The 13,178-nt window shown below is 42.4% G+C and overlaps 1 protein-coding gene across 3 annotated transcripts in view; it reads right to left on the minus strand.

Annotated features, from left to right (window-relative positions):
- The window catches only part of LOC140482396 (high affinity cGMP-specific 3',5'-cyclic phosphodiesterase 9A), a 113,911-nt gene extending 112,820 nt beyond the window's left edge, over window positions 1–1,091 (minus strand). For 2 of the 3 annotated variants that reach the window (XM_072579853.1, XM_072579855.1), the window contains exon 1: window positions 137–1,091. In XM_072579853.1, the coding sequence (XP_072435954.1) occupies window positions 137–227 (91 nt within the window). In that variant the 5' untranslated portion in view covers window positions 228–1,091. The remainder of the gene's footprint in view (window positions 1–136) is intronic. The other variant, XM_072579852.1, reaches the window with a different exon arrangement.
- Window positions 1,092–13,178: the final 12,087 nt, after the last annotated feature.

Below are 13,178 nucleotides of genomic sequence, written 5' to 3' on the forward strand. Positions count from 1 at the left end.
TACTACGTTAGCTGAATCCTCTGCTTCCGTATCAAAAACCGACCATACGGAATTCAATCTTTGTTAACATCTACTTCCCTTCACCACACAAGGAGCGAAATTTATCGGCTTTTCGCCCAAGGAAAACTTTTCTTACCTTTCACATCTTGGGCTGGGCAGTCGCTAGGGAACTCCGCTTGTTCGGGTCTGCCGTCCACCGAGAAGTAAATGATCTTTGTGGTTGTCATCGCCCCCGTCTGAGCTTCCACAGTCAGATGTGTGACGATGAGAAGCAGCAGAATGCCGCCTGGGAATGTCTCGCAAATGCGGGCAGACGGCGCAATGAGCAGCGCTGGACTGGGGACCAGTCTCACCAATAAAAGCAACACACACAGAAACTGGAGTTTAAACAGTCAGTCATTGTGGAACATATCATACAAGGAGAGCGCGGAAAACAAATTCCACACCGTAAATAATCTAATCTAATCTAAATCCATCGCAGGTATCACCCAACTACCGACACAACCGAACGCACGCCCATCCAAGCACCTTGACAGTGCATCTAGCAGCAACACAGTCATTCACACACTGTAATTAACCCACTCTGCCGCTCCGACAACTCAACTAACACATGCACTAACACATCCTACGGTCTTACACTCCACAACCACCTGATGAAGGAGCGTCGCTCCGAAAGCTAGTGCTTCCAATTAAACCTGTTGGACTATAACCTGGTGTTGTGTGATTTTTAACTTTGTAGACCCCAGTCCAACACCAACACTTCCAAATCATGAACATATGCACAACGATTCACACCGTGTAATACACACAGCGTCATTCACAGTGCAAGAAAAAAGTGTCACTCTTAGCGTGAAACTAGCACACACGCTTCTAACACATACCGTGTAACTAACACACAGAAGCACAATGTCACTAATACACACTTCTAACACAGTATTACACAGACACAGTGTAACGAACACATCTTCTAGCTCATACAATGTGACTGATACACAGTCACATACAGCATACGAAACGCACACACATATATATCCAGCCAGTCACACTGGACATCTAATGCACAAAATCCCAGCCATCTTTAGAAACGTAGACAGACCTGTAACACAAAGGGACATCATTTGGTCCATTGGCTTTGTCCCCGCTAAAAAGATTTCATTGATTTCGTTTTAAATACCTGTTCCACAGCATGTAGGCTATAACACCTCAAGTTCATATTTCATTGGTTTGTCAAAGTAAGGGGGGTTTTATCTCAACGACACTCTCAGGTAGTGATTTACAGATTCCCAATAATCTGAGTTAATTATTCAAGTTCCCTCAAATATGTGTATAAATTTGTTTAAATCTGTACGCCAGCTATTCTTCTACTAATAAAATCTGTCCTTGGTATCCACCAAAACCCATCATAATTTTATACACCTCAATTAATTCTCCTCAATTCTAAAGAAACTATTTCTAACCAATCCAGACTTTCACCATTGCTAAAATTCTCCATTATTGGCAACATCTGCAGATACTGAAGCTGTTCACATACTGCAAGACCTGGACATTTGGCCTGCATTGATAAGCAGCATGTAACATTTGTACCACACAGTTGTTATGACACAGAGGTCAAACTCCTCTGTGAACCAAACATTCAGAAAAGCTCACCTCACTTCATAATTGACTAAAAGTGCAAGTAAGTGAAAGAGAACTCCTAATTCCCACTATTTAAAGAAAATAACAATTTATTTTCCTAAACCTAATAGTGAACACTAAACAAAAACTATGAACAAATTTCTTAACTAATTACTGTCTGACCCCAGCTCTATAAAAATGCTGCTCCAATGACACAGTTATTAAACGTGACATTAACTTAACTTAATCGCAAGTCCACACAGTCTCTTATGTTATCTTCCAGTCTTCCTTCCGGTCTCCCAATTCTGCTGTCTTCTCCGTCTTCTTACTTTTTACTGCTTTTATGGGTAAAGGTACCTTTTGATAGATAGTGCCTTCTGAAATTTCTTTGAGAGCAAGATGCTTATTTCTTCAGATAGCATTTGCTCTCCAGCTCCCTGGCAATTGCTCTGACCAGTTTTCAAAATGCCCACGTGTTTTATACCCCGAAAATTGTTCCTACTCATTGGTCCGATGTTGTTAATACAATAAGTTCAAACTCAATTAGGTTTTAGTATCCTGGGCATAACTTAAATTAGTTGGTTATATTTAAATTGTTGGGGGATCCAAGATGGTGGCGATCAAGGAGGTTTGCGTTGCAGAGCTCCGCATCGCAGCACAAGCAGGACGAATTTCTAACCCACCCAATCCGGACCATTGCAATATCCTGGGACTCTGGAAAGGTCGTGGAGTCCCAGGTAATTGTGAAAAATCAATGTACCCCCATTTTTGCCATCCGGGGATGCCAAAGAAGGGGAGAGGAGCATCTGAAACCAGGCCCACGGCCCAGCCTGCACGATCCTCAGACTCGATTACCTACCAGGCCCTGGTGAAGGAGCTCGCGAGATGTTGGGTAAGCAAATAGAGGAGAAGCTGGCCCTAATCACCATATTGCTGCAGAAGCATGAACAGCAGCTGGAGAACTTAGAAAAATGGACGGATGAGGTTGAACACAGGGTCATAGTGGTGGAATCTGATACCAGTTCCTCCAAGGTTAGGATCCAAACCTTGGAGACGCAGGTTCGTAATTTGCATGACCAAATGGATGATCTTGAGAACAGGGGCAGGAGAAAAAATAATTGGGTCGTCAGTCTGCCAGGGGGTAAGGAAGGTGAGCAGCCAGAGGAATGTTTTGAAGACTGGTTGCCGAAATTCCTGAACTTGGAGGCTGGCATGAGGGGCTTGAAGATTGAGAGGGCTCACGGGGTCATGGTGTGGAGGTCAGGTCAGGGTCAATGCCCTCGCCTTCTCTTGGTACTGTTTCATCATCATAGAGATAAGGAGAGAATCGTGAAAGCTTCCAGAATCCAGGGAAAGGGTCCGAAGGCCGTAATTTATGAGGGCTCTAAGATCATATTCTTCCAGGACTTCTCCACAGCGGTGATCCAGAAAAGAAAATCTGATGACCGTGTCAAGAGAAGACTGAGGGAGCTTGAGATTCAGTACTCTCTGCGGTATTCAGCGGTGCTTCAGATCACCTTAGATGGACATGTCAGAGAAGGCACGAGACTTGGTGGACATATTAACTTCACCTGAACAATTTAGTCTGTACAAATAGTAGTGTTGTTCAGGTTTGTCTTTGTTCTTTAAAAACACAAAGAAGTCCAGTTGAGGCTTTCTTTTCCTTTTTTATTGGTAATAATCTGGTTCAAACTATGTTTGGCTGCAGTTGAGATGTGTACTTTCAATTTCTAAATTGTTATACCAAAGGATGGATGGGGTATTTACCCCTTTTTTAAAAATACTCTTTATTTGCATTGCTATTCCATGGTGTATTTTCTTTCTTTTCTGCTTGTGTTTGTGGTGCAGCTCTAGCTAGGAGGAGGGAAAATGGTTGGGATGCATTGCTATTCCATGGTGTATTTTCTTTCTTTTCTGCTTGTGTTTGTGGTGCAGCTCTAGCTAGGAGGAGGGAAAATGGTTGGGATGGCTAGATGCCTACTTACAGGCAGTTACAGGTATTTAAATGCCTGGGCTGCAATCTTGGCAACGGGGTGGGAAATTGGGTTTTGGGATGCGTAGTTGCCCCTTTGGGCAGGGGGTGAGTTCCCCTATTCAGCACTGTTGGCGCTTTATATATTGTTTTGCTTTTTGGTTTTTGTTATATATAATCTTTGATAGCTTTGTAGTTTTTATGTTCAATGGATCCTGGGACACTAAGGCTTGGTGATTTTTGGTTTAAGTTCCTCTTCTCTGGAATTTAAATGTTACTGCAGCAGGTTATGGCAAATGACTTGATCAACTGGTGTACCTGGAACTTCAAGGGGAGTCGCTCACCAATTAAGAGGAAGAAGGTATTTTTGAATCTTAGAAAGGAGAAGGCGGACATTGGTTTGTTACAGGAGACATACTTGGATGACAGGGAGCATTTGAAACTACGGCAGAATGGCTTTGATTGGGGTTGCTTTTCATCTTTTAATACCAGAAATAAGGGAGTGGCTATATTGGTTAGGAGGAATCTCCTATTTAAGTTACTAGAGTGTGTTAAAGTCACACACTGGAGGTTTGTAATTCTCAAAGCCCTAATAAACGGGGAAACATATGGTGTTTTAAATGTTTATTGCCCTCCAGCCCATCCCCTCAAATTTCTGGTAGTTGTGTTCTCTAAACTGATCAGTCTCAAGTCCTGGCACATCATTATAGAGGGAGATGTTAACTGTCTCATGGATCCCTCAGTAGACAGGTTGCTCAAAGGCCCCTCGATATCCTCTGTACAAACTAAGCAGTTAGTGGATCCGTGTGGGGAGTTAGGGTTGGTGGACACCTGGAGGCATCTCCACCCTACAGACAGGGATTTTACGTTTTTCTCCAATCCACACAAATGTCACACCAGGATTGATTTTTTTCTGACCCCCATGGCAACCCTGGACCTGGTTGCATATTGTGCAATTGGTAATATTACCACCTCCAATCACACTCCAGTGTATCTGTTGGTTAAGATTAAGGACGTTACAGTGGGTCCGAGACATTGGCAAACGGAGCCCTTTATCCTCAAGGATAATAAGTTTGTGGAGTATTTCTCTAGGGAATTTCGGGCGTTTCTAGACATCAACTTAGGTTCGGTTGGTAGTTCATCCATCCTCTAGGAAACTGCCAAAGCCTATGCCAGGGAGTTAGTTATTTCCTATTCTGCCAGTTGAAAGCGGCGCTCTGGTTGGCATTAAATTCCATGCTCACGCAGACAGCAAAGAAGGAGCTTACTTTTACAAAGCAAAGGTTATATGAGCATGGTGACAAGCCAGGCAAATACTTAGCATGTCTTGTCAGGAAAAGGAGCACCTCTCAAGCAATTACGGCGATTAGAGGAGGGTCTGGGAACCTAACATGTGACTCCAAAAAGATTAATGTGGCATTCCAGCAATTTTACTCTAAATTATAGCAATCTGAGGGATGTGAGGAGGAGCGGGCCAAAATGGAGTCTTTTTTCAAGGATCTGGAGCTCCCGGGCGTGACCCCCAAACAAGAGTTTTTCCTCAATGCCCCCTTATCAGAGCAAGAGGTGCAGGAGTCTGTGAAGCAGCTTCAGAATGGAAAGGTGCCCGGTCCTGATGGGCTTCCCAGTGAATTCTATAAGGAATTTATTAACATATTGTCAGGCCCGATGCTCAATATGTTTAATGACTCATGCAGCCATGATTGTCTCCCGCCATCTCTGATAGAGGCCAATATTTCGCTTATTCTTTAAAAAGGGAAGATCCTGGAGAGCTGTGCTTCTTACGGGCCCATTTCACTCTTAAATGTGGACTTTGAAATCATCTCTAAGACTTTTGCGTTAAGGCTGGAGACAGTGTTACCTTCTTATGTTAAAGAGGAGCAGATGGGCTTCATGAAGGGCTTCAGATCCTCCAATAATGTTAGAAGGCTGCTTAATGTAACTCAAGCGTGTCAACAACACTCAGTACTGGGATTGGTGATTTCTCTGGATGCAGAGAAGGCATTCGACGGAGTTGAGTGACCGTACCTTCTCTATACTCTGGAGCGGTTTGGATTGGGCGAAGTCTTTATAAGATGGGTAAAGGTTCTCTACAGTGATTCTCTTGCTGCAGTCATCACCATTGGGGTGTGATCCAGCAATTTTAACATTTTTAGGGGCAGCTGGCAGGGCTGTCCCCTTTCACTACTGCTTTTCACATTGGTGATTGAACCATTGGTGGAGGCCATTTGTAGGGATCCTAATATATCAGCTCCAGAAGTGGGGTCAAAATTATGTAAGATTCCGTTGTATGTGGACGATGTCCTAATTTTTTTGTCAAATCTAGCAGTTTCAGTGCCTCGCCTGATACAATGCACCAGTACGTTTGAAGCCTTTTTGGGGTACAAGCTTAATCTTGTAAAACCAAAGGCTATGCCTATGGGTGGTCTTACGAAGATGCTAGGTCTTGAGGGCGAATATTGATTCCCATTTAGGTGGTCACATGGGGATTTTGTGTTTTTGGGTATATTCATTACTCCAGTTCTGGATCAGCTGTTCAAGGTTAATTTTGATCAATTATTTGACAAAATCAAACAAGACCTTCAAAGATAGGAGGCGCTTCCGGTCTCGTGGTTGGGTTGGATAGCGCTTATTAAGATGAATATTCTCCCCCGTTTGCTATACCCTATACGGATGCTCCCCCTGATTTTTGATAAGCAAACACTCATGAGATTGAATGGCTGGTTCTGCTCTTCTGTTTGGCATCGTAAGCGGCCCCTCGTTAAATTAGCTAAACTGCAACTGCCTCACACATTAGGGGAGTGAATCTCCCAGGCATTAAAAGCTACCAGCTAAGCTCGCTTTTATCCTTGGTTAGTGATTGTGCTTCTGGGGATTGTCTTTCAATATGGTTAGATAGAGAAACCTCCCAGGCAAGGTGCCCCCTTATTAGTTTGCTGTTTTTAGACAAAATGAGGACAGTTAGAGAATATTGCCATAACCCCATAGTTACCAATACTGTTAAAGCATGGAGAGCAATTCAGCAGAGGGAAGGCAACATTGGCAAAACATCTTCTCTTACACCTATAGTAGGTATGCTGGGTTTTCAACCGGGGTTGATAGATTCAGGATTCAAATATTGGGCAGCTAGGGGTGTGTCTCGCATGGGTGATTTGATTGAGGGAGACATAATGATATCCTTTGATCAGTTAGCACGGAAATATGAGCTATCTAACAGGGACCTCTTGCGTTTTTTTTAAGTTAGGGATTTTATTCAAAAAATGACTATACGTTTGACTGAGCCCTACAAATCTGACATAGAGAGGAGGGTGCTCAGTGCCAAGAGTACACGTTCTGTTAGCACTTTATATCATCAATTGGGGGATGCCCCTCATATGAGTCTGATTGACTCTGCAGGGTGTGGGAGAGAGAGCTAGGAATTGAGGTCTCTTCAGAGGCATGGGAAGATATTTGGATAAACACAAGATTCTCCACAGGGTCCACTTGGTTCTGGACTGTTTGTCAAAATTTAAACCAGGGGTATCTTCAATATGTCCCAAGTGCAAGGTTGGTATGGGTACTCTTACCCATTGTCTCTGGTCCTGTGGTAGGCTTCAAACATACTGGAGCGCTATGGCAGGTGCAATGGAGGGTATTTTGGGTGTAAGGGTGGGGAAGGACTCGATTTCATTTCTTCTGGGCCTGCCCAGTGTGTTCGCTGCAAATGCGCATAAGAAAAAACTTTTCAACATCCTCATTTTCTGCGCAAGAAAGAATATCTTGCTAGGTTGGGTATCCGAAAAACCCCCAGGCCTGTCGGGTTTGTAGAAGTTTGTTATGGAGCATATCCCCTTGGATTTTCTCACAAGTATGATACACCACAAAACTAAGAATTTTTATAAGACATGGCGGACCTTTTTGGAATACCTGGATACAGATTTATCTGCTACTCAAATAAGGGTTTTTATATAACTGTAATGATTGTGCTTTTTGAGTCCAATATCCAGAGAGGAGGAACTGCGAATGTATGAGTGTATTGTTTGGCTGAGTTATTACTATATATTAGTATGTTGTTGGTTATTATTTATTTAGCTAAATAATTATTTGAGATTTTTAATACATATTTTTCTATCCATATTTATACATTTATACATGAGGGGGGTTGGTTTTTTTTACTCTTTTGTTGTGTTCTTTCTTTGTATTGTTTTGTATTTGTTGTAATATTTTAAAAATCTATTTTTCAATAAAAATATATGTTTTTAAAAAATGTTGTATTGTTGTCAAAACAGCAACCAAAACTCAGGTATCCATTTAATAGCCATTTGCTACACTTATCTACTTTGGAACAGCCCATCTCTTAGCTGTTCTGTAATCTGGCAGCTGTGGCTGTACTTTAAATTTACATCAGAATTCAGAAAGCACTTTCTATTTTAAAGTGAACATACACTCTTTCGACTTTGTAACACAATGTAAATGGCCATCTCCAATGATAGAGAACATAATTATTTCCCGTTATGGTCAATGGGGCCAACATCATTGAGTCCCTAATTATCAACATCTGGGTGATAACTATTGTTCATAAACTAATGTGGGTGGCACAGTGGTTAGCACTGCTGTCTCACAGTGCCAGAGACCCGGGTTCAATTCCCGCCTCAGGCGACTGTCTGTGTGGAGTTTGCACATTCTCCCCGTGTCTGCGTGGGTTTCCTCCGGGTGCTCCGGTTTCCTCCCACAGTCCAAAGATGTGCAGGTCAGGTGAATTGGCCATACTAAATTGCCTGTAGTGTTAGGTAAGGGGTAAATGTAGGGGTATGGGTGGGTTGCGCTTCGGCGGGTCAGTGTGGACTTGTTGGAATGGATCAGAGGCTATTGTGAGTAATTCACCTCCTGTGTCTCCAATTCCTGTCCACCAATTACAAGGCATAAGTCAGAAGTGTGATGATAAGTCAGAAGTGTGATGGAATACTACTTGTCTGGATGTGGAGCAGTTCCAACAACAGTCAAGAGGCTTGCTATCATCTAGGACAAAGCAACCTGCTTGATTACCACCATATCCACCATTTGCAACTTTCATTCCCTTCACTGATGCACAGTAGCAGCAGTATATGCCATCTACAATATGCACTCCAGCAACTCACCAAGCCTTCTTTGACAAACAGCATGTTCAAAACCTGTGAGCTCTACCACCAAGAAGGATAAAAGCAGCAGACACATGGGAATACCACTACCTTCAAGTTCCCTCTAAGCCATCCTGACTTGAAACTATATTCCTGTTCTTTCATTGCCATTGGATTCAAATCAATTATTTTGTAGTTATTCTATGAATTCCTTTTCTAGAGATCTGCTATGAACCTAATGTTTCCAATCGATCTGCATATTAAAGTCTATTGTAATAGTGCCTTTCTTACATGTCTTTGGATGGGGCCCAAGGGAGCTTTACAAGAATGTTCCCAGGGATGGAGGGCTTGTTATATGAGGAGTACTTGAGGACTCTGGGAGTGTACTCAATGAAATTTAGAAAGATGCGGGAGATCTCATTGAAACTTACAGAAAACCGAGAGGCAAAAACAGAAATTGCTGGAAAAGCTTAGCAGGCCTGGCAACATTTGTGGAGAGAAATCAGAGTTAACCTTTCAGGTCCAGTGACCCAGTTCTGAGAAGGGTCACTGAACCCAAACATTAACCCTGATTTTTCCCCACAGATGCTGCCAGACCTGTTGAGCTTTTCCAGCAATTTCTGTTTTTGTTTCTGATTTCCAGCATCTGCAGTTCTTTCTTTTTTTTAGAAAATTGAGAGGCTTGGATAGTGGGGATATTTCCAGCCATATGAGAGACTAGAACACATGGAAACAACCTCAGAGTGAAGGGGCCAACTCTTTAGATCTGAGATGAGGAGCAACTTCTTCAGCCAGAGGGCAGTGACTCTGTAGAACCCATTATCACAGAAGGCTGTGGAGGCCAAGTCATTGATTGTTTTCAAGACAGAGATAGTTAGGTTCTTGATTAGTAATGGTATCAAGGGTTATGTGGAGAAGGCAAGAGAATGGGGTTGAGAAACATATTAGCTATGATTGAATGGCAGAACAGACTTGATGGGCCAAATGGCCTGATTCTGCTGCTATATTGTGTAGTCCTTTGATCTGGAATCCTGTCAAAACAGTACGGTGGATGTGTTTTTTTTACAAGGCTGCTCACCATGAACTTCTCAAGGACAACTAGGATTGGGAAATAATTGCTAGCCCACCCTGTTTCACCAGCAGCAAAACCTTACCCTCCAGTCATGAGACATCATTCAATACAACACTTCTGCAGCTACTTGGATTCCTGGAAGTCCATTTCTTAAAGTACTGTAGATTTACCCCCACCCCCATGGATTGCAGTATGTTAAAAGATGGCTCACCACCACTTTCTCAAGTCCAAATCAGGATGGAATGTTCCCCTTTTGTCTGGATAATGGTGGCTCCAACAACACTAAAGAGCCTTGACATTATTCAGGACAAAACAACCCACTCAATTAGCACTAAATCCAAACCCACACATTCCTTCCACCACAAACGCTAAGTGACAACAGTGCCAAAGTTCAGTAAGGTTCCAGAGACAACATCTTCCAAACTCACAACCGCTTCCATCCAGAAAGACAAAGGCAGCAGATACATAGGAACACCACTACATGCAAGTTCCCCTCCAAATCATTCACCATGCAGACTTGGAAATATATCACCGTTCCTTCAGTGTTGTTGGTTCAAAATCCAAGAACTCCACCCATAACAGCAGTGTGGTTCAATCTATAGCACACAGATGGAGTAATTCAAGAAGGTTGCTCACCACAACTTACAGTTGTATCACCAATGCCAACATCAACAAGTATTCAGGATTCAGCATATAGCTAATCATCTAGTATTGATAAAATCTTAGAAACAGTGTCAAATCCAAATGTTTAATATGCATGTTAAAACCTCTAAATTCACAGTGACCAATATCTACCTTATCTGCAGGCTGATAGTAATTGCTCTGGCAGAGGGAACTCTGTACCGACATGTTTACACAGGTGAGATAACCTTAATATGACAGTCTCACTCCATTAGATTTCATATTCAGATCAATATCCAATTGAGATGAAGCACTGAGTAGTTTGTGCTGAAAGCTGTGTCTCTGATAAATTAAAATAAAAAATTATATCTGCACCCTAAAAAATCATCAGTGGTGCAAAATATTGAGACACCTACATCTAATGCCTAAATTCCAATGTATGAAACAAGCCTCACCAGAGATCTAGGCATCAAAATATTTCCTCAAATATACATACATACCAGTATCGAAAAATACTGTCTGAGACATAATACTTACCACTATGACTGTATACTACAGTAATATCCATCACTCATCAACCAATATCATCACTTACTGGATTAGTGGTGCTGGAAGAGCACAGCAGTTCAGGCAGCATCCAACGAGCAGCGAAATCAACGTTTCGGGCAAAAGCCCTTCATCCTGATGAAGGGCTTTTGCCCGAAACGTTGATTTCGCTGCTCGTTGGATGCTGCCTGAACTGCTGTGCTCTTCCAGCACCACTAATCCAGTATTTGATTTTCAGCATCTGCAGTCATTGTTTTTACCTAACCAATATCATCAGCAAAACTAGCATTTGTTGCCCATTCCTAGCTACCTTAAACTGAGCGGCTTGTTGGGTCAGTTCAGCTGGCAATTAAGAGTCAACCACATTTCTGTGGGTCTGGAATCATGTGTAAGCCTGACGAAGTAAGGATGGCAGATTTCCTTCTTCAAAGGACATTTGTGAATTGGATGGGCTTTTATAAAAATTGACAATGGTTATATAATCACCATTAGGCTGCTATTTAATTCCAGATTTTATTGAAATTTCATCATGTCCCATGCGGGGATCCAAACCCATGTCCCCAGAACATTAGCCTGGAACTGTGGCTTCCCGGTTCAGTGACAATACCACAAGGCAACCACCTCCTCACATACAACTGACATACTGGGATTCCACGGTTTAACAAGAATTGATGTAACACTACCTCAAAAGTATTCAATGCTGCACCTTCTAACGCAGAGAGCTCCAAAGTTGCACAGCTCTCTGAGAAAGAAAGAATTCTCCTTACTTCAGTCTTTAAAGAGTGTCCCCCTAATTCTCAAGATCATTCAGGATCTTATACATTCAATGTAGTCACCCCTCACTTTGCTAAATATCAGTGGAAACAAGACCAGCCTGTCTGACATTTGCTCAGAAGACAAGCATTTCATTTCTGACATCAACTTTGTAAACAGTCTTTGAACTGCCTCCAACACATATGCAGACTTCTTTAAATAAAGAAACTAAAACTGTGCACAACATTCAAGATGTAATCACATCAGTGCATTTTATGACTGAATCTTAATATCTCCATTTTTGTGTTCAATTCTTCTCACAATAAAGGTCAGCAACCATTAACTTTTTGATGGTATTCTCTACCTGTATACTATTACTTTGATATTCCTTGCACTAGAATACTCAGATCCCTCTGCACCTCAGAATTCCAATCATCCTCCATTAAATTAAAACTTTGCGATTTTAGTCTTCCTGCCCAAGTCAAAAACTTCAAATTTTCCCACGTTATACTTCAACCATCAGATCTTTGTGCACTTACTCAATCTTTCTGTAGTTGTCCACAAATGCTTTTCATCTTCTTCAAAATATACATTTCGGTCTATCTTTCATTGTCATCTGCTCTCTGTCATCCAGTCATTAGTATAACTTATAAGAAGTACAAGAAAGACAGGCTGCATCTGAACTGGAAGAGAACCAATGTCCTGGGTGGAAGGTTTGCTCAAGTAGTTCAAGAGGGTTTAAACTAGTATGGCAGGGGGGTGGGAACCTGGGCTGTATACCAGAGGTGAGAGTTGATGCAGATGCGGTATTAGCAAGAGGTAGACCGGCTAGTGGGAAGGATTTTCCTGGGAAGGAACCAAGGGATCAGTTACAGTGTGTTTGCTTTAACGCAAGGAGTATCAGGAGTAAAAGTGATGAACTTAGAGCATGGATCAGTACCTGGTGCTATGATGCTGTGGCCATAACAGAGACATGGCTTTCTCAGGGGCAGGAATGGTTGGTGGATGTTCCAGGGTTTAGAGCATTTAAAAAGAATAGGGAGGGGGGAAAAAGAGGAGGGGGTGTAGCACTACTAATCAGACAGGGTATCACAGCTACAGAAGCTTCCATTGTCGAGGAAGGTCTGCCTACCGAGTCAGTATGGGTGGAAATTAGGAACAGCAAGGGAGCAGTCACCTCGTTAAGGGTTTACTACAGGCCCCCCAATAGTAGCAGGGAGATGGAAGAAAGCATAGGTCGGCAGATTTTGGAAAAGTGTGGACGTAGTAGAGTTGTTGTAATGGGTGACTTTAACTTTCCCAATGTTGATTGGAACCTCCTTCGAGCAGAAGATTTGAATGGAGCTGTTTTTGTAAGGTGTGTTCAGGAGGGTTTCCTAACTCAGTACGATGACAGGCCAACGAGGGGAGAGACCATTCTAGACTTGGTGCTCGGAAACGAGCTGGGGCAGGTATCAGATCTTGTGGTGGGAGAGCATTTTGGTGATAGTGACCATAACTGCCT

Source organism: Chiloscyllium punctatum, chromosome 10 (genome assembly GCF_047496795.1).
Source record: "Chiloscyllium punctatum isolate Juve2018m chromosome 10, sChiPun1.3, whole genome shotgun sequence".
Taxonomy (NCBI): Eukaryota; Metazoa; Chordata; class Chondrichthyes; order Orectolobiformes; family Hemiscylliidae; genus Chiloscyllium; species Chiloscyllium punctatum.